The sequence below is a fragment of the Scyliorhinus canicula genome, chromosome 20 (genome assembly GCF_902713615.1).
Source record: "Scyliorhinus canicula chromosome 20, sScyCan1.1, whole genome shotgun sequence".
NCBI classification, from domain to species: domain Eukaryota; kingdom Metazoa; phylum Chordata; class Chondrichthyes; order Carcharhiniformes; family Scyliorhinidae; genus Scyliorhinus; species Scyliorhinus canicula.
This window is the reverse complement of record NC_052165.1, coordinates 43,658,665-43,680,796: the sequence shown is the minus strand read 5'-3', so window position 1 is coordinate 43,680,796 and position 22,132 is coordinate 43,658,665. Positions and strand designations below refer to the sequence as shown.

The 22,132-nt window shown below is 46.4% G+C and overlaps 1 protein-coding gene across 15 annotated transcripts in view; it reads right to left on the bottom strand.

Moving 5' to 3' along the window:
- mybpc1 (myosin binding protein C1) overlaps positions 1–22,132 on the bottom strand; it is a 175,020-nt gene that overhangs the window by 61,548 nt on the left and 91,340 nt on the right. For all 15 annotated transcript variants that reach the window (XM_038781127.1, XM_038781130.1, XM_038781128.1 and 12 more), the window contains 5 exons: positions 21,016–21,140; positions 14,145–14,250; positions 6,959–7,119; positions 5,461–5,626; positions 3,669–3,775 (listed from right to left, as the gene is read on the bottom strand). In XM_038781127.1, the coding sequence (XP_038637055.1) occupies positions 3,669–3,775; positions 5,461–5,626; positions 6,959–7,119; positions 14,145–14,250; positions 21,016–21,140 (665 nt within the window). The remainder of the gene's footprint in view (positions 1–3,668; positions 3,776–5,460; positions 5,627–6,958; positions 7,120–14,144; positions 14,251–21,015; positions 21,141–22,132) is intronic.

Below are 22,132 nucleotides of genomic sequence, written 5' to 3'. Positions count from 1 at the left end.
GGGCGCAATCCATGCTTTGCCACTAAAGTAGCTCGCTGCGGCACAGCGTAACCGATGAAAGCTGGGGGACCCCGCATCTGGGATCTACCCGGATTGCCACGCCTCGCGAGATCCAATGCGATCTTGTGAGATGTTGCGATGTAAATCACACCCATTGTGGGTGGGATCACTTTTTGGAAAATCTGCATCTTAGGCCGAGGCAGTTAGCCTCACTCTAATGTACAGATTCCCGAGGTACCTGGGCTTTGTCTCAGAGACCTCGGGCGAGTGCCGTTCAGCACTGATACCCATAAATGAAGGGGATTGGAGGTCCCCAGCTGCATACCTTTTAGGCAGGGTGGTGCCCTGGCACTGCTGGTGTTACCTGGGCACCCTGACAGTGCCACCTGGGTGCCAGCTTGGCACTGCCAAAATCAGGCCTCAGAGATCAGGATGGCATTTAGAAATGGCATCTCGATCTCTCGCTACACTGGGGAGTTCTGGCGAGCAGAGCTCCCCACTGTACAAAACGCGGCTATGTGTGGCCTTGACCATGCGTTCCCCGTTGGGACCCCTAACACAATGTAAGTCGTGCTGAATAGCCATGTGATTCTTGGAAATGCGAGTGCAAGGAAACGCGGCTAAATGCACTCGCTAGTGGGCTTTGTTCCCTTTTGGGAGAATCGCGTCCAAAGTGTTTGAAATAGCCCATGTTATTTTTCTCCCAGGAATTTGCTGTCAGCTTAGTCCTGGACATCGATCACTTCACAACTTGAAGATTTCATGATAAAATAGGGGATAACCAACTCTTGATGCACTGTGTGTGCCACAGAGGAGATTCTGCTCTCCTTGTGGAATCACTGTTGGTCAGTGGGAATGGGAGGCTGAGATTGGCTGGTGGAGGTTAATGAAGTGGGGAAGAGAGGAGTGAGAGTAAATACCTTCTCTTGGGACGGTTCACACTGGATCTGCAGCTGCCAATTCTTCATTCCCTACAGCTTGCCAGTTCGCAAATTGCCAACTTACCCAATGGCACGCAGAAGAGGCAAGGCTAGGGTGTGAGAATCACAGAATGGTTACAACACAGAAGGAGGCCATTCAGCATGTTGTGTCCATGCTGGCTTGCCGAAGGGGCAATTCACATAGTGTGACGCCCTGACCGTCTCCGTAGTCCTATACTTTTTTCTTCTCCAGATAACAATCTGATCTCTCTTGAAATCCTCGATTGAATCTACCTCCACCACACTTGCAGGACAAGCATTTAATATTAGTAATAATCTTTATTAGTGTCACAAGTAGGATTACATTAACACGCAATCAAGTTACGTGAAATCCCCTGGTTGCCACACTCTGGCGCCTGTTTGGGTACACTGAAGGAAAATTCAGAATGTCCAATTCACCAAACAAGTACGTCTTTCCATGCTTGTGAGAGGAAACCGGAGCACCCGGAGGAAATTCACGCAGACATGGGGAGAACGTGCACACTCTGCACAGTGACCCAAGCCGGGTGTCAAACCCGAGTCCCTGGCGCTGTGAAGCAGCAGTGCTAACCACTGTGCTACCATACTGCCCTTTGGATCCGAACCACTTGCTTTGTGAAAGGATTTTTCCTCATGTCACTGCTGATTTTTTTAACCACTTACCTTAAATCAAAGCCCTCTCATTCTCAATCCTTCCACCAAAGAGAAGAGTTTTTCCTGTAATCAGGGTAAGGGTGCAAGATTGTTTTGTGGAAAATCGCTTTCAATTTATGACTTTACAAATGATGAAATGTTTCTGAGTTCGTTTTGGTCATTCATGGGTCAGTTTGCTGCATGACAGGGCAGCACGGTGGCGCAGTGGGTTGGCCCTGCTGCCTCACGGCGCCGAGGTCCCAGGTTCGATCCCAGCTCTGGGTCATTGTCCGTGTGGAGTTTGCACATTCTCCCTGTGTTTCGCCCCCACAACCCAAAGATGTGCAGGGTAGGTGAATGGGCCACGCTAAATTGCCCCTTAATTGGAAAAAATTAAATGGGTATTCTAAATTTATTTTAAAAAAGAGGTTGCTAGATGACTGGAAAATTGCAGTCACAGGGTGTGGTTTTCTGACCCACCCCTTCCACAGCAACATGCCTTCCAGCAGCAGAGGCCGCCAGAGTGATCTTCCAGTCCCGCCGAAGCCAATGCCATTTTGCGTTGTTCGCCAGCCGTGTTGCCAGCGAACTCACCGCGGTGGGTTGCCATTAATGGGGCCAGTTTGTGCATCTTGAGTCCCGACTGGCCTACCACTCATCAACTTATGAGCCCAAGTATGAACTAAGCTCAAGTCAAGAGCTCACTATCACTGCATTCCTATCAGGCAGCTGCCAGGGCCACCTATTAAAAAGGCCACAGAACAATTTACCATTGGCTGGAATTCCAGTGTGTGTAGGCCTCAGCCCTGCTAAATTGGTCATTGTTACATCTGGTTTGACCTATAAAAAGGGGGAATAATCATATTTGTGGAGTCCAATCATTGACGAGCTCGGCCATTCAGCAGATCTCCACTCATCGAACCAGAGACAGTTGACACGTTGCAGCATCCAATCGGGTTTAAATGATTCCAGTTTTTCTTTTTAGGTCAAACTGCTCAATCGGGGATCCTCTACCAATGTGTCTGTCCCGCTGTGTGTGAAGGAATCATAGAATCATCGAATTTACAGTGCAGAAGGAGGCCATTCGGCCCATCGAGTCTGCACCAGCCCTTGGACAGCACGCTACCTAAGCCCACACCCTAACCTATCCCCACACCACCACCCTATCCTCGTAACCCCACCTAACCTTTTTGGACACAAAGGGCAATTTAGCATGGCCAATTCACCTAACCTTCACATCTTTGGACTCTGGGAGGAGGAAACTGGAGCACCCAGAGGAAACCCACACAGACATGGCGAGAACATGCAGATGCTGCACAGACCCAAGCTGGGAATCGAACCTGGGACCGTTGAGCTGTGAATCAACTGTGGTAACCATTGTGCTACTGTGCTGCCCTTCTGATGTCAGGGCAAAGTTGAGCTGGGACAAATAAAGAGTGCTCAAACCTCTTTGAACAGAGGGATCAGGATAAACAAAATTTATAAATCAGAGACACCGGTTAATAAAAAACAGACAAAGCACTGGGAATCTACATCGTTGGTGCAGTTCAAGAAGGTGACTCACAACCACCTTGTCAAGGACAATTAGGAATGGACAATAAGTGTTGACCTGGCCAGTGAGGCTCACATCTCAGAAACAAATAGAAAGAGTGTACTCCAGGTGGCAGGTTGCGGCAAATGATGCTTTCCAGGAATCTGTACTGGGACTCTGGTTTTTCACAGTACATACGACTTCGATAAAGGAATAGAAAGTTGGTAGATGAAGCTCACCTGGAGGTGCAAGGACCCCAAGGAAAATGACTCTTATTTCGGTCTAAGTGCTCAATTGGCTGCCCGCCTTGTTGGTGCGGATTGCTAATGTTTTCCTCTATCCTTCCCTGGGAAAATCCTCTGGAGGCAGGGCCCTGTCAGGGAGCTGTCCCGACATCCCCCCTTCCACCACAATATCCCATCCCCCTACCCCATCCGCATGGGGGGGTGGGCAGAAATATTCAGCCCAATGAATCTAATGTCTGCTTTATTGTTGTTAACCTCCATGGTTCAACAGGTGTGCACAGTTGCCATGGTTTCACTTACCAATCATGCGAACTTTAGCTCCCAATTGCATTGAGTAACCATCTGGGACGAAAGTGTATTCTCCATCATCATCCAAAGCCATCTTTTCTACCACCAACTTGTGTACTCTTCGAATACAAAACACAATTCATTACGTTTTTGCCAAGTTCTCACACAAATTAACTAATTGAGAAACTATAAAGCAGCAAATGTTCCTATCATTTAACATAAAAGTTATGTTAAATTTTTGAAGAACCTTGGTTCACTCCTGCAGAAGCTTGGTTAAGCCACATTGAGAGCGCTCTGCATAGATCTGGTTCCCGAATTACGACAAAGAAGAAGAGGCTGTGCAAAGGTTTCAGAAAACATTACTTGAATAATACCAGAATTAAGACCTATCATGAAAGACTTAACAGGCTGGGGATCTTTATCAGGCCATCTTCATCCTTCAGAGCAAAAATGGACCGGGCACGATTCTCCTCTCCCCACGCGGCGTGGGAGAATCGCGGGAGGGCCCCCCGACAAAATTCACAACCCCCTCGCTTCTACCCCCCCCCCCCCCCCCCCCCCCCCCCGCTCAGAAGAATCGCCGCTCGCCGTTTTTCACAGCGAACGGATGGGCCGAGCGGCCTGCCGTTCGCGGCTGTTTCACGGCGGTGGCAAACACACCTGGTCGCTGCCGTCGTGAAACGAGAGTGAGAAGCCCGTTTGGGGCTTGTCGGTGGCCTAGAAAGGAAAGAGCACCACGACTGTGCTCGGGAGGGGACAGGCCCGCGATCGGTGCCCACCGATCGTCGGGCCGGCGTCCAAATCGGATGCACTATTTCCCCTCCGCCGCCCCGCAAGATCAAGCCGCCACGCCTTGCGGGGCGGCTGAGGGGAAAGACGGCCACCGCGCATGCGCGGATTCGTGCCGTCAGCGTCATGACGTCGGCAGCGCATGCGCGGCTTGGAGCCGCCCAACCTGTGCATGCGCGGCTGACGTCATTAGGCGTGCCGGCCGCGTCATTCTCGGCGCGAAGCCCCCACGGCTGTGATTTACGGAGTGCCGCTCCTAGCCCCACCGGGAGGGGAGAATAGGGGGCGAGGAGCGGCCTCCGAGGCCGTCGTGAAACTCAGCCGAGTTCACGACGGCCCTCCCGATTTTCCCCGGGAGCGGGGTATTCCGCCCCGAGGTTTAAAATTATGATCGGGTTTGATAGTGTGGACAAAGAAGATATTTCCAATTGCTAACAAAGGAGACAAGTTGTCAAATCTTTTCAATTTGCACTCGTCAGTACAATTCACACGAGAACCCTTGGGGATGATTGACCATTTTATGATAGAATTATTTATCAAGGTGAATAGTGAGTTAGTTGATTCTGAGACTAGCATCCACCAATTCCTTTTTATTTCCAGATTTTTGAACCTGAATCCAAATTCTAAAACTGCTGTGGTGAGATATGGACTTAACCCCTGTTTAAAATGCTGGGGTGATGGATTTGAAATTTCCTAACATCCAACTCAACGATGAGCATTTTGCCATTTAAACTGACAATAAATAAAGCTTAACACAGCTACAAAACTGGAATGTGCAACTTGAAAGCGCAATGGAAACAGATTTAATAGTATCTTTCAAAATGGCATTGGATAAAGACTTAAAAAGGAAAGTTTCTGCAGGGCTATTAGGAAAGGGCAGGAGGAGTGGGACTAATTGGTCTTTCAAAATGGCAATATATGCATGATGGGTTGAAAGGCCTCCTTCCGTGCTATCTGTTTCTTTGATTTCAGAATGAAGATTCGTTAAATGGTTGTAAGTGGCCGTGAATCTCACTTTTTCCGGTGAGTTATTTTGACGCGTTCACTTGCGTAGATCATTTGACCATTCTTGTACCACTTTCCACCCACATTTGCTTCCGACAATTCACACTCAAGCACTGCCTGTTGACCAGCTCGGACGACTTGGTCAGTTAGATTCTGCAATATCTTCAGAGGTTTCACTGGGAAGCAAAGGGACAATGTCAGTTCATTTCAAGTATTTTGTAGAGCACAAAACACTACTTGTTTCCTGAACTACTTGTTCACAAACCTTAAAAACCTTAATTGCGTTCAATTATGCTGAGTCAGTTGGAACCAATTTTCCTGGGATCAATTATCATCCTGATGGTTTCCGGTTCAAATCTGAGCTCAAGCACCAAGCTTACTGGTGTGCGACTTGAGCCATGTGTAGGCCCAGGCTTGGTAAAATGGAAGGTTTCCTTTTCCGAAGGAAAGAGGAAGTTTTCACGGGCTGGGAATTTTCCTGCATCTACTCAGTGTAACTTGACTGGAAGTGCAGCAGAAAGTGAATTTACAACCAGACTCCCACGGCCCAGGCTGGCATGGGAGCAACTCCAAGGAAAGTAATGGTCAAGGCTGGTAGTTTATGATGGTAGAATGAACAAATTGGTTGCATTCAACGATTTGCCATGACAGGGTCTGAATGAGGGGCCTCTCCATTTTTTTTAAGATGTGGAGATGCTGGCATTGGACTGGGGTGAGCACGGTAAGAAGTCTTACAACACCAGGTTAAAGTCCAACACTCTGGACTTTTTCAAACACTAGCTTCCGGAGCACTGCTCCTTCCTCAGGTGAATGAAGAGGTTTTTTTTAAAAGTTATTCATTCTTGTGATGTGGTGTCCTGGGGGAAGACTAGGGTGTTTATTATTCCTCTCCCAGCTGTGATCCAGAAGGCAGTGGTGAACTGCTGTCTTTTGTTTCCAACAACTGACTGATTTGCAAGGCCATGTCAGAAGGCAGTAAAGAATCAATCACATTGGTGTGGAGGCTAGGCCCAGGGAGGTAATAATGGCAAGTTTCCTTTCCTGAAGGTACATTAATAACCCAGTTAGGTTTTTAATAATAATCCGACAGTCATGGTCACTTTTACTAATATTTTTAATTTACTTTTATAACTGAATTCAAACTACACCAACTGCCTGCTTTTTATTTTTATTTATTTATTTTTTTAAAATAAATTTAGATTACCCAATTATTTTTTCCAATTAAGGGGCAATTTAGCATGGCCAATCCACCTACTCTGTACGTTTTTGGGTTGTGGGGGCGAAACCCACGCAGACACGGGGAGAATGTGCAAACTCCACACGGACAGTGACCCAGAGCTGGGATCGAACCTGGGACCTCAGCGCCGTGAGGCAGCTGTGCTAACCACTAGGCCACCGTGCTGCCCGAACTGCCTGCTTTTTCAAGGTAAATGTGCTGGTCTGTTTTTAAATACAGCAGCTTTTATTATCTCACCCCAAAAAACCTTGTATAAAAAAATGAGACATACTATCAACTTTCATCACTGCTTGAGATTGCCCTCCGGTAGTCTTCACTGAGTATGTTCCGGAGTCAGTCTTGGATGCTTCTGGAATGATAAGGCAATGTTTCTTTCCTTCAGTCCTAAATCGGTGCTTGGGTGAAGCACCAAGTTCAATCCCATTCTTGTACCTGAGGGAGGGATGGATATCTCTGATTAAAATGGCAAACCAGATGGTTTATTTTAAGACACCTAACATGCCACAAACCATAGAATGATGCAAGGGCCATTCTCTCTATCATGCCTGTGTGTGTTCAAATATTCTGTGTTGGATTATGTCAGTCTGTTTACTATTGATGCTTACTGTGCTTGATTGGTTCAACCTGGGTGTGGACTCAAGAAAAAATAAAGTAAACAAACTGCAGAAAGAGCTGGAAGCCTGAAGTGAAGCATCGAGCAGACGTTTTAAACCACTATAAATAAAATCTGTTCCACACATGCGGGGTAAAATTTCTGGTCACGGTCATCTTGGGAATCACCGCGGGAATAATCGCTGGCGGGATGGAATATTTGACCAACCATTTAAAGGCCCATTGTTCTCGGGAGGGAATTTCCAGGTGGGCCACCATGGGAGGGTGGGGGGGGGGGGGGGGGGGGGGGGGGTGGGGGAGGAGGTATTGTGGGAGCAACTGGGGGGCAAACGCTCATGGCACCACCAGGTCAACCCTTGTCCCCACCATGCCAACCCTTGTCCCTACCTGCTTTCCCCAATGACCACCGGTAACTCCCACCGACTGCTGAGGCCTCTGGCCATGCAGCTGAAGACTATTGCTGATAAGGAATTGGCAGTCGTGGTTAAGTGAGCACTTCACAAATGCCAAGTGGATTCCCATGGGTGGGCGGACCAGGTAGCAGTTGAGAATCATTGCCTAGCATCCCAATCACACCTTAATGCCTGGACGTTGCGCTTGAACAAAGTGGGGGCAACACCACTAAGGAAGTTGAAGCACTTGTCAAGAGGAAGAAGAAGGCTTATGTTAGGATGAGACATGAAGGCTCAGTTAGGGCACTTGAGAGTTACAAGTTAGCCAGGAAGGACCTAAAGGGAGAGTTAAGAAGAGCGAGGAGAGGACACGAAAAGTCGTTGGCGGATAGGATCAAGGAAAACCCTAAGGCTTTCTATAGGTATATCAGGAACAAAAGAATGACTCGGGTAAGATTAGGGCCAATCAAGGATAGTAGTGGAAAGTTGTGTGTGGAATCAGAGGAGATAGGGGAAGCATTAAATGGATATTTTTCGTCAGTGTTTACACTGGAGAAAGACAATGTTGTCGAGGAGAACACTCAGGTTCAGTCGACCAGGCTAGATGGAATTGAGGTTCAAAAGGAGGAGGTGTTAGCAATTTTAGAAAATGTCAAAATAGATAAGTCCCCTGGGCCAGATGGGATTTATCCTAGGATTCTCTGGGAAGCCAGGGAGGAGATTGCTGAGCCTTTGTCCTTGATCTTTATGTCGTCTTTGTCGACAGGAATAGTGCCGGAAGACTGGAGGATAGCAAATGTTGTCCCCTTGTTCAAGAAGGGGAGTAGAGACAACCCTGGTAATTATAGACCTGTGAGCCTTACTTCGGTTGTGGGTAAAATGTTGGAAAAGGTTATAAGAGATAGGGTTTATAATCATCTTGAAAAGAACAAGTTGATTAGCGATACTCAACACGGTTTTGTGAAGGGTAGGTCATGTCTCACAAACCTTATTGAGTTTTTTGAGAAGGTGACCAAACAGGTGGATCAGGGTAAAGCTGTTGATGTGGTGTATATGGATTTCAGTAAGGCGTTTGATAAGGTTCCCCACGGTAGGCTATTGCAGAAAATAAGGAAGTATGGAATTGAAGGTGATTTAGCGGTTTGGATCAGTAATTGGCTAGCTGAAAGAAGACAGAGGGTGGTGGTTGATGGCAAATGTTCATCCTGGAGTTCAGTTACTAGTGGTGTACCGCAAGGATCTGTTTTGGGGCCACTGCTGTTTGTCATTTTTATAAATGACCTGGAAGAGGGTGTAGAACGATGGCTTAGTAAATTTGCAGATGACACGAAGGTGGGTGGAGTTGTGGATAGTGCTGAAGGATGTTATAGGATACAGAGGGACATAGATAAGCTGCAGAGCTGGGCTGAGAGGTGGCAGATGGAGTTTAATGCGGAAAAGTGTGAGGTGGTTCACTTTGGAAGGAGTAACAGGAATGCAGAGTACTGGGCTAATGGCAAGATTCTTGGTAGTGTAGATGAACAGAGAGATCTCGGCATCCAGGTACATAAATCCCTGAAAGTTGCCACCCAGGTTAATAGGGCTGTTAAGAAGGCATATGGTGTGCTAGCCTTTATAAGCAGGGGGATTGAGTTTCGGAACCACAAGGTCATGCTGCAGCTGTACATAACTCTGGTGCGGCCACACCTGGAGTACTGCGTGCAGTTCTGGTCACCACATTATAGGAAGGATGTGGAAGCTTTGGAAAGGGTTCAGAGGAGATTTACTAGGATGTTGCCTGGTATGGAGGGAAGGTCTTACGAGGAAAGGCTCAGGGAATTGAGGTTGTTTTCGTTAGAGAGGAGAAGGCTGAGAGGTGACTTAATAGAGACATATAAGATAGTCAGAGGGTTAGATCGGGTGGACAGTGAGAGTCTTTTTCCTCGGATGGTGATGACCAACACGAGGGGACATAGCTTTAAATTGAGGGGTGAGAGATATAGGACAGATGTCAGAGGCAGTTTCTTTACTCAGAGAGTAGTAGGGGTGTGGAACGCCCTGCCTGCAATAGTAGTAGACGCGCCAACTTTAAGGGTATTTAAGTGGTCACTGGATAGACATATGGATGAATATGGAATAGTGTAGGTCAGATAGGCTTCAGATGGTTTCACAGGTCGGCGCAACATCGAGGGCCGAAGGGCCCGTACTGCGCTGTAGTGTTCTATGTTCTATGTTCTATGCAATATCTGAACATCCAGGGGATGGGACACAGCTCCGGGGACATGTCCATGGCCAGAGGGTGGGTGAGCGCCAAGGGGAGGGAGGGAGAATGCTGAAGAGATGGGCAATGGATCCGGAGGTCGGTCCGCATTGCGGAAGTAACTTACAGAGGCATCATAATGGTTGTGCAAAAAGGTGTTTAATGACGGCACGATTCCCGCCCCCGGCAAATCCCCAGCGCCGGAGAATTAGGCGGCCGGCGGGAGCGGGATTCACACCGCCCCCCGGCGATTCTCCGACCCGGCAGGGAGTCAGAGAATCCCGCCATAGTGTTGTATAATGGAACAGCCTTCACGAGTATTGAATTTTAAAAATTCACCTCCTTAAATGTTATCAAGCACATCAGGACTGCGCTGAATGTGCAGTCCAAATTTTCAAGCTGGGCCTTAAGAAGCAGTGAGAGGGCGATGCTAGAGACCAGAATCACATGATTTCTTCTGGACTATAGAAGCACCCCACACTCTTTAAGGGGAGTGCCGCCAAGAGATGTCTTAGGACCAGGCCAAGCCTGGTTTTCCTGAATTTTCCAGGTAGGGTAGAGGCCAGTCAGTGCAGTCACAAGAAACATCATGATTCAGGCAAATCTACAAGGTTGTTTTCAGTGGAGGAAGCTGTGCGTGTCATAAATTTTGCGAGTGGCTCAAGTTGTATCCCGTGATTTGTTGTAAGTGGATGTACAAGAAAGAATCGTCTGTAAGCATGTTGAACATTTATGTGGACGAGAGTTGTCCCAGCAGCCATGTTGCCAGCAGGAAATGTTGTTGACTATCCAAACAGTGAAGTACCAAGCCAGCCTGTGACAGGTAAATCTGTTGTCTCCATGGAAACAGATGAAGCTAAGTTACTGGTACCTGAGGAGATGCCGGGTGTAGTGGTTTCTGCAGAAAGCACCCCAGTGGAAGCACCCCTAACAGAGGAGTTACACCGCTCCACTAGAAAACGGAAACCACCTGAGAGACTCAATTTATAATGGACTGATTGCATATGTTTACTTTTCTAATTAATGGGGACTAAGCAACTTAATTATTATCAATGTATAAAAGAAATTAGAGAGGGAGGAACGTTAGGCTGATTCTCCGATTTGCAGACTAAGTGCTGTGCCGGTGTGGCAACAGTGGCGTTTTACACCAGCAACAGCTGCATCGATCCTCCATCCGGTGGGGGGCGAGCAGCCGCGCAGCGTAAAGCCCCCGACTTTACCTGCGGTTATGGCTGGAGAATTGCCAGGACCGTGGCCGCGCATGCAAACGACGGCGACCTGCGGTGGCCGCACCGTGCAAAATGGCGCTGCCGCACGTGCTCCTGGCCTGCCAAATAATGTCCCGCAGTAACCCCCCTCGCCACCCTTGGACCCCCCCACCAGTTCCCCCAGCTCCCACTGAAGCCGTTCCTGCCCGCAGAACGGCTCCCCCTCCGACTGTGGAGGCGCTGGTCATAGTCCGCAGACGCCACGCGGGGTCCACGGAAATAAAAATGTGTTCCCGCCACCAGGAACTCAGCCCATCGGGGGCGCAGCATCGGGAGAGGACCTCAGGTGATGTCCTGAGGCCATCCATGCGGTGTGTAGTGTACACCTCGAGTACGCTGCTTTTGCGATGCGCAGCCCCCAATTTTGGGGCAAACGGGGATTCTCCGGCCGATCACCGAACGCGATTGAGCTTCGCTGACTGGAGAATCCCGCCCGTGGTGTTTTTCACCTTTAACGTGTGATCTGCAAAGAGGTTCAAGTGGCCCGTGCAACCAATCAGGGACCAAGGTGGGGAAATCGCCCTAGTAAGCGCAGGTTTCTGTATCAGTTTGATCTTGGAAGTTGATTTACAGACACAAGGCTGCAGGCTTCTGCATTGTAGTTATATATTAATAAACATTGCAGTTGTTATATGCCTCACTGGTGAACCGGAAGTACAATCTTTCTTTTGCTTTCTCGTTGCTTCTTTCTTTCTTACCATGGTCCATATCTTAAAGGTGCAGTCCGCTTTAGATCATAGAATTTACAGTGCAGAAGGAGGCCATTCGACCTATCGAGTCTGCACCGGCCCCTGGAAAGAGCATCCCACCTAAGTTCAACACATCCACCCTATCCCGATAACCCAGCAACCCCACCCAACACTAAGGGCAATCCTGGACACTAAGGGCAATTTATCATGGCCAATCCACCTAACTTGCACATCTTTGGACTGTGGGAGGAAACCGGAGCACCCGGAGGAAACCCACGCACACACGGGGAGGACGTGCAGACTCCGCACAGACAGTGACCCAAGCTGGAATTGAACCTGGGACCCTGGAGCTGTGAAGCCATTGTGCTATCCACAATGCTACCGTGCTGCCCGTGCTTTGAAGGTGGCCTCCCTATCTCTGCAACCTCTTCCAGCTGCATGAACTCTGTGCCCTAATTGTTGACCTCTTCAGCATCTCCAGTTTTCATCACCCCACAATTGACGCTGCTCCTTCACGTCCCAGGTTCTAAGCCTCCCCAGCTCTTTATCTCTCGTTGTTCATTTATGGTGTCCGTTATATGTAGCTTTTGAGCAAGATTTTACCATTTGTCCAAACATCCCTTATATGTGTCAAAGTGTATTTGAATACGCTTCCCAGTAGTGCCTGAGGATATTGTACAACATTAGATGTGCTAGAGAAATACAGGTTGTTGCTGTGGACTGCAGAATTAATGGATTAAGCTAGCACCTTCCCTGTCTTCATAAAGAATAGCTACCATGAATGTTATGCATTAAAACAAGGAGGTACTTTCTTATTGAAGCAAAATGTCCACAACAGATGAAAAATATTTGTTTTTAAAAGTTTCAGTAAACTAAACATCATAAACGTCTGTGGCGAGGACGATACATTCGTTCATAATTCTAACACCTGGTATTATTATTGTATAGTTTCTCAGGAAAATGTCCGGGCCCAACCATCTTCAGCTGCTTCACCAATGAACTTCCTCTCATTATAAGGTCAGGTGTGGATTTTCATTGATAATTGTACAACATTCAGCACCATTTGCGACTCCTCAGGGACTGAAGCAGTCCATGTCCAAATGTAGCAAGACCTGGACAATATCCAGGCTTGACTGACAAGTGGCGAGTAACGTTCGTGCCAAACAAGTGGCAGGTAATGACCATCTTCAAAAAGAGAGAACCTAACCATCACCGCTTCACTTTAAATGGCATTACCATCACTGAATCCCCCAATGTCAATATCCTGGATGTTACCATTGACCAGAAGCTGAACTGGACTAGCCATTTAAATTCTGTGGTGACCAGGTCATGTCAGAGGTTAGGAATCCTTTGGCAAGTAAATCACCTCCTGACTCCCCAAAGACCACAATCTACAAGACACGGGTCAGGATTGTGATAGAAAATCCTCGCTTGCCTAGATGAGTGCAGCTCCAATAACACTCAAGAAGCACAACACCTCCAGGACGCAGCCCACATGATTGGCAACCCTTCCACAAACATTCACTCCCTCCACCACCAACACACATGCAGCCGTGTGTACCGTCTGCAAGATGCACTGCAGGAACTCAGCGAAGCTCCTTAGACAGCACCTTCCAAACCCACGATCACTCTCATCTAGAAGGACAAGGGCAGCAGATACAGGGGAACACCACCAGCAAGTTCTCTTCCACATCACTCACCATCCTAACTTGGAACCAAATCGCTGTTCCTTCACTGTCGCTGAATCAAAATCCTGGAACTCCCTCCCTAACAGCACAGTAGATGTACCTACACCACATGGATTTTATCGGTTCAAGTAGGCAGCTCATTAGTACCTTCTCATGGGCAATTAGAGATGGGAAATAAATGTTGGCCTAACCAACGATGCTCACACCCCATGAATGAACAATAGAATAATTGAATGATTGAACATTACAGCACAGAAGTAGACCATTCGACCCATTGTGTCCTTGGTCACCCTTTGGCAGGGCTATCCAATTAATAACATTGCCTTACTCTCCATCCAATCCCCTGCAAAACTCTTCCCTTCAAGTATTTATCCAATTAGACTATGTCTTTGCAGGATTCACACAATGTAACTCGCCAGTTCTGCTTCTCCTCGATTTATAATGAATGTGTTCAGTTTAATCTGTATCATACTCTCAGTATTAAGCTTAATTATTATACTCTTTCATTCCTATGACAGATATTTGTAGAACTTTCTTTTTTAACAGACAGGGTCCGGGGATTCCCATACCATTTCACTTGTGCATTTTCTTCTGACACTTCGCATTCCAATTCCACCCTCTCACCAACCAGCTCATTTCGATCTTCCAGCGCGCGAGTGATTAAAACAGCAGGCTCTGCAAGAAAACAGCACAAGGTAGAAGAATGAAAGGGTCATTCAATAGCCAATCTGGCTATTCCGACTCAACCCTACCATCTCAGAGACACATCTTTTAAGTTATACTGTCACCCTTAAATCCCCCATGGGGAAGGGATTTCAGACAATATCAGTGCTGTGCACAAAAAAATGCAGTGAGCATTTTGGCCACTCAAGAGTACCATATGCATATATACCAGCAGAGGGTGTCTGCTAGAAAGAGAGGAGGGATCATGTTTAACAGCTCATGCAGTTCTTGTACTAAATGTCTCTTACTGAACAGATAATCATTTCTGTAACAGGAACTTTAAAACCTGGTTCCTAGTATTCAATGAGATACTCCAGCTATGACGCATGCTTAGCGAAGAAAAGATTAATTTGTTGATAATTCATGACATAGCTATGGACAATCATTTAAATAAAAATAAATCATGAAATAACAAAAGCAGTTAATTTCCTAAATATGAACTTTTCGGTATGCAAATAATGGTAATGATTACAAAATTCAGGTCTCCATAATTTATTGAATAGAAGTGAAAGATCTTCGGCACTCTGCATTCTGTATTGAATTCCACAGATCATGGGTGGGATTCTCCGGCCTCCTAATTGTGGGTTTTTCGGCAGTGGGAGATGGCGCACTGTTCGTTGGTGGCGTGATTCTCTGCTCCCACCACTGTCAATGTGATTTCTCATTGGGCAGCACGGTAGCATGGGGGAGGGGGAGGGGGAGGGGGAGGGGGAGGGGGAGGGGGGGATTGTTGGGTTACGGGTATAGGGTGGATACGTGGGTTTGAGTAGGGTGATCATTGCTCGGCACAACATCGAGGGCCGAAGGGCCTGTTCTGTGCTGTACTGTTCTATGTTCTATGTTCTATGAAGCCGCCCTATGCCGACGGGAGATCCGCATTCGTGAGTGTGTTCCTGGCAGGAGCAGAGAATCCCTGGACCAGCCAGGAACGCACTCATGATTGAGGCCTCCATCAAACGGCCAAAAATCTCTGGCCCATATGTTATCAGATTGGGTTAATTGAATTCTCAAACATTTATATATTATTCATGAGTTTAATAAAGTTTGGGATTGGGCTGTCTTGTTGTCTATTTGTTCTGTATCTTATTTGCAGAATATATTTTCTCCTTAATTCAATCGCACATTTACCTTTCTATGGTTGTGAAACTGAAGGTGGGATTCAGGATTACAAATCAGAAACCAGAGAGTCGGGAGTTAAAGGTAGTTACTTAGATTGACAGCCTGAAGATATCTGACCCCGAGGTGAACTTGTGGTCACATGTCTACTCCATTGCCAAGTTTCACAGGAAACCGTGCTGGGACTCCACTGTCATTCACTTGCAATTGCAATTTCATAATTTGCAGATTACACCAAATTGGGAGACTGTATTTAATGTTGAGGACAACACGACAAAGTACAGGACAACACTAATGAAGTTGCATAATGGGCCCAAACGTCCTGGTAAGAAATAAATTCCAACTTCTGGGGGCTTGTGCCAAAATTGGGAGAGCTGCCTACGACCACAGCCTGAGATGATCATACTGACAGAGTCATATCTGTAATACGGACACCACCACCCACATGGTAGGTAGGCTAGCTTTATAATTCCAGATTTATTAATTGACTTTCAATTCCAACAGCAGTTTTTCCGGGATTTGATTTTCTGCCCTTAGAGCATTAACCAAAACTGCCAGATTACCAGCCCAGTGGCAGTGCCACTAAACCATCTTCTCCCCCCATACTTTGTACCGTTCTGATCTTATTCCATAAAGGACATGGAAGCTCTAGAGAACATCGAACATTTGTCACAGGGAAAATGTTAGGAGATATTAGTAAAGACTTTATAGAAGGAAACGTAGAAAACTTCAAGCCAATCAGGCAGAATCAACGTGGTTTTGTGCAAGGGAAGTCACGTTTATCCAATTTGATATTTTAAAAATTAATTTATGGGATACGGGCATCACTGGCTAAGCCAGCATTTATTACCCTTCAGACAGTGGTGGTGAGATGACTTCATGGCTCAGTTCATGTGGTGCAGGTGCATCCACTGTGCTGTTAGGGAGGGACTTCCAAGGTTTTGACCCAGCGACAGTGATGGAATATTAATATATTTCCAAGTCAGGATGGTGAGTGACTTTGAGGGGAACTTGCAGATGGTGGACTTCCCAGGTATCTGCTGCTTTGAGGGGAACTTGCAGGAGGTGGACTTCCCAGGTATCTGCTGCTTTGTTTATTGATATCACATGGGGTGAACCGATTGGCTGAAGATTGACATTGCAGATGCTAGGAACCTCCAAAGAGGCCAAGATAGATCATAAAAGCAAATTACTGCGGATGCTGGAATCTGAAACGAAAGGGAAAATGCTGGAAAATCTCAGCAAGTCTGGCAGCATCTGTAGGGAGAGAAAAGAGCTAACGTTTCGAGTCCGATGACTCTTTGTGAAAGCTAACAGACAGAGAGAGTGGGAAATATTTATACTGTGGAGTGAGAATGAAAGATGAGTCATAGCCACAGAAACCTAGGGAAACTGGGTGCTAATGGCCACAGATACCAAGAGGAAAGAGTGTTAATGGCGGTCCTCAGAGAGGACAAAAGATGTGAAAGGTCAAACAGCAGGGAAACTAACATCAGAGGATGAACGGTAGGTGTGGGGGGGGGGGGGGGGGGGGGGAGGGGGGGGAAGCAAAGAGGGGAAAGGTGGATAAGATTGGGGGGGGGAATTAAATGTATATTAAGAAAGAAAGAAATGGTAAAAGACAGTTAAAATGAAATTAAAACAAATGGGTCGAGGTGGGGTTGATCAAGATAGATCATCCACCTTATCTTTTGCATTAATATGCTACCCCATATTTGTGGTGCCTCTTCATCCCGTGAATTGTTTAATTGTCCACCACCATTCACAACTGGATGTGGCAGGACTGCAGAGTTTAGATCTGATCCATTGGTTGTGGCATCTCTTAGCTCTGTCTATTACTTGCTGCTTTAGTTATTTAGCACGCTAGTTGTCCTGCGTTTCAGCTTCACCTGGTTGGCACCTAATGTTTAGGTATGCCTGGTACTGCTTCTGGCAGTATGGTGGCGGTATGGGCAGCACGGTGTGGAGATTGTACGTTCTCCCTGTGTCTGCATGAGTTTCTTCTGGGTGCTCCAGTTTCCTCCCACAGTCCAAAAATGTACAGGTTAGGTAGGTTGACCATGCTTAATTGCCACTTAGTATCCAGGGAAGTGCAAGTTAGGTTATGGGGATGAGGGGGGGGGGGGGGGGGGGGGGGGGGGGGAGAGTGGGCATGGGTAGAGTGCTCATGCAAAGGGTTGGTGGGAACTCGATGGGCTGAATGGCCTCCTCCTGCACTGTAAAGATTCTGTGCTCTCCTGTACTCTTCATTGTACTGGGGTTGACACTCTGGCTTGGTGGTAATTGCAGAGTAGGCGATATGCTGGACCAATGGGTTACAAATTGTAGTTGAGTACAATTCTGCTGCTGTTGATCATCATCATAGTCACAGAATGTACAGAACAGAAGGGGGCATTTCGGCCCATTGAATCTATACCGGCCCTTGAAGTGCACCCTACTTAAGTCCGCACCTCCACCCTATTACCATGACCCAGTAACTCCACCTAACCGTTGGACACTAAGGGGCAATTTAGTGTGGCCAATTCACCTAACCTGAAACTTTTTGAACAGTGGGAGGAAACCTGAGCACCCGGAGGAAACCACGCAAACACGGGGAGAAAGTGCACACAGACATTGACCCGAGGCCAGAATTGAACCCGGGTCCCTGGATCTGTGAGGCAGCAGTGCTAATCACTGTGCCACCATGATGGCCCACAGCACCTTATTGATGCCCAGTCTGACATTGCTAGATCTGTTCAAAGTCTATCCCATTTAGCGCGATGGTAGTGCCACACAAGATGGAGGGTATCCTCAATGTGAAGACAGGATTTTGTCTCCACAAGGACTGTGCGATGATCACTCCTACTGATATTTTCATGGACAAATGCACCTGTGACAGGCAGTTTGGTTGAGAATGAAGTCAAGTATGTTTTTCCCTTTTGTTGGTTCCCTCACCACCTGCCGCAATCCAAGTTTAGCAGCTTTATGACCTGGCCAGCTCGGTCTGTGAGGTACTACTGAGCCACTCTTGGTGATGGACATTGCAATCTCCTACCAAAATTACATTCAGCACCCCTGCTACCCTCAATACTTCCTCCAAGTAGTGTTCAACATGGAGGAGTACTGATTCCTCAGCTGAGGGGAGGGGGGTGGTGGTATCTTATAATCAGCAGGAAGCTTCCTTGCTTATGCTTGACCTGATGCCATGAAACTTCATGGGGTACAGAATTGATGTATACCACTTTTCCACCAGCTCTGCTGGGTCTCTGCTGCCGTTGGGACAGGCTATATCCATGAATCGTGATGATAGTGTCTGAGACATTATCTGTAAGGTATGAGTTTCAGGTTCTTTGAAGAAGTAACATGCGCTTCAGACAAAGGGGAACCAGTGGATATACTGTATTTAGATTTCCAGAAGGCATTTGATAAAGTGGCACATCAAAGGTTATTACGGAAAATAAAAGCTCATTGTGTAGTGAGTTAACATATTGGCAGGGATAGAAGGTTGGCTAGCCAACAGGAAACAAAGTATAAACATGTATTTTTTCTGGTTGACAGGGTGTGCCACAGAGATCAGTGCAGGGGTCTCAACTTTTTATAATTTATATCAATTATTTGGATGAAGGTACCGAATGAATAGTTGCTAAATCTGCTGATGACACAAAAATAGGTAGGAAAGTAAATTGTGAAGAGGATATAAGGAGGCTACAAAGGCATATAAATGGGATAAGTGAGTAGGCAAAGATCTGGCAAATGGAATATAATATCGGCAGGAAGATTAAAAAAAGCATACTATCTAAATGGTGAGAGATTGCAGAATTCTAAGATGCAGAAGGATCTGGATGTCATTGTGCATGAATCGTGAAAGTTTAGTTTGCAGATATAGCAAATAATTAGGAAAGCTAATAGAATGTTATCATTGATTGTGAGGGGAATTGAATACAAGAGTAGTGAGGTGATGCTTAATTTATAGAGAGCAGTAATGAGGCCATATCTGGAATACTGTGTGCAATATTGGTCTCCTTATTGAAAGCAGTTCAGTCAAGGTTTACTGGATTATTACCAGGAATGGGTGTGTTGCCTTATGAGAAAAGATTGGACAGGCTAGGCTTGTATCCACTGGAGTTTAGAAGAGTAAGAGGTGACTTGATTGAAACATATAAGACCTTGAGGGGTCTTGACAGGGTGGAAGTGGAGAAGATGTTTCCTCTTATGGGAGAATCGAGAACTAAGGGCCACTGTTTAAAAATAAGTGGTGTCAGCAGCACTGCCCAGAGCTGCAGACTGGCTGTCCGACCTCTCGGAATCTCTCCAAATGGAGAAAATCAAATTCGCCATCCGAGGGTCAGACGACAGCTTCCACAGAACATGAGAGCCATTCACCCAATTGTTCCGGGACCTGTTTGTGGCCAACATACAAGAGGAAAAATAGTCGGGTGGCCAAAAATCAGGGGAAAATGGACGGGAATCGGGGGAAGGTAGCCGGGAAGGGGGGGAAGAGGGCTACGGGTTCGTTATGGGTGTTTGATGGCTAGCTAAGGCCCAAAACCAAACTGTAAATAAATGCCTATAAACATGTGCCTCGGCCATATTGGGGAATGTAAAATATGTATGCCGGCTAAAGGGGGCAGCCACAGTTGTTACTATGAAGATGCTTACCTGTAAATATACATGTTAATTTTTGATTGTTTTTTTTTTCTCTCTCACAATTTGTAATTTGTTGGATATAAAATATGAAAACTCAATAAAAAACATTTTATAAAAAAAAAATAAGTGGTTGCCCATTTAAGACTAAGATGAGGAGAATTTCTTTCTCTTAGAGGGCAGTGAGTCTTTGAAACTCTTTTCCTCAATAGGTGGTGGAAGCAGAGTTTTTGAATCATTTTCAGGCAAAGATAGATAGATTCTTGATAAGCAAGAGGGTGAAAGATTTTCAGGGGTATGCAGGAATGAGGAGATGAGATTAGAATCAGATCAGCCATGATCTTATAGAATGGTGCAGCAGGCTGAAGGGCCGAATAGCCTACTCCTGCTCCAAATTCATCTGTTTGTAATGCAAAAAAAGGTTGGCTAGAATTGAGAGGTTATACCATCAGGAAACAACAGATTCGGACTCCTCTGGGGAAGAGCTCCTCTGGGGAAGAGCTCCTCTGGGGAAGAGTTGGACGAGGAACGGCCTGATCAGGATTTCATGCAAAAATGTTAAAAATGTATTTGATGGATTTGACAAATGGAAGATGTTTACAGTTTCCTGAAGCAGGTGGCCATAAATATGAGATGGTCACTAAAAGATCCATTAGGGAATTCAGGAGAAACGTCTTTACATAGAGAGCGATGAGAATGTGGAACTTGCTACCACAGGCAATGGTTGAGAGGAATAGCATCAATACATTGAGGACAAAGTTAGATAAATGCATGACTGAAAAGGAATGGAAGGATATGTTGGTGGTGTGAGATAAAGAAGGGTTCAAGTGGATCATAAACATCGGCATAGACCAGAAAGAGTGAATATCCCATCTTCATGCTGTAAATTCTATGCCACTTAAAATCTAGGAAAGCAGCAAACATGACTGAGAAAGAACACAGAGGAATAGTACAGAATAGGTTTTCTGATTTATTTACCTTTGACAAACAATTCTGTCGTACACTTCTCATCCCCGGCCGATACCTGATAAGCTGCGTCGTCGGCCATTGTGCAATTTTTGATTGTCAACATACGCAAGGTTCCCTTGTGTTCAAAGATGTATCTGTTAAAAATTACAAAAGGTGACTTCACTGAACATGAACTCAACAGTCGAGTTCGCTGTGAGTTCATTTGGAACATTGGCGTTTCAATTTCATCCCTCTCCTGAGCTTCCCACTCACGTTGAAGTCAAAAGTGCTGAACCTTGCTTAACTCTCAAACTCTGCATCCTATCCATCAGCAAGATTTCCCTTCTCACCTGGGCAACATCCCACCGCCTTATGTTCCTTTTCTGCCATCATTACTGAAATCATTGTCTCATTCACACTTGGTCACTTTCACTTATTCTTGGAATGTGGAAAACACTGAGAATGCCTCAATAAAGCATACGGAAAGTTTGCCTTCATTAGACGGGGCATCGAGTATAAAAACTGGCAATACATGCTACAGTTGTATAGAACATTGGTAAGGCCGCACATGGAATATTGCGCACAATTCTGGTCGCCACACTACCAGAAGGGTGTGGAGGCTTTGGAGAGGGTACATAGCAGGTTTACCAGGATGTTGCCTGGTCTGGAGTGTGTTAGCTATGCGGAGACGCTGAATAGACTCGGACTGTTTTCATTAGAAAGACGGAGGTTGAGGAGTGACCTGATAGAGGTCTACAAGATTATGAGGGGCATGGATAGAGTGGATGGGCAGGCACTCTTTCCCAGGGTGGAGAGGTCAGTCACCAGAGGGCATAGGTTTATAGTCCGTGGGGCAAAGTTTAGAGGAGATGTGCGAGGCAGGTTTTTTACACAGTAGGTGGTGAGTACCTGGAACGTGTTGCTAGGGGAGGTTGTGGAAGCAGATACATTAACGACATTCAAAAGGCATCTCAACAAATACATGGATAGGATGGATATAGAGGGATACGGCACGAGGAAGTGCTGAGGATTTTGGCCAAGGGTGATATCATGACAGGTACAGGCTTGGAGGGTCAAAGGGCCTGTTCCTGTGCTGTATTGTTCTTTGGTCTCTTTGTTCGTTGTAGTTTCCCAAGTGAAGGTGACA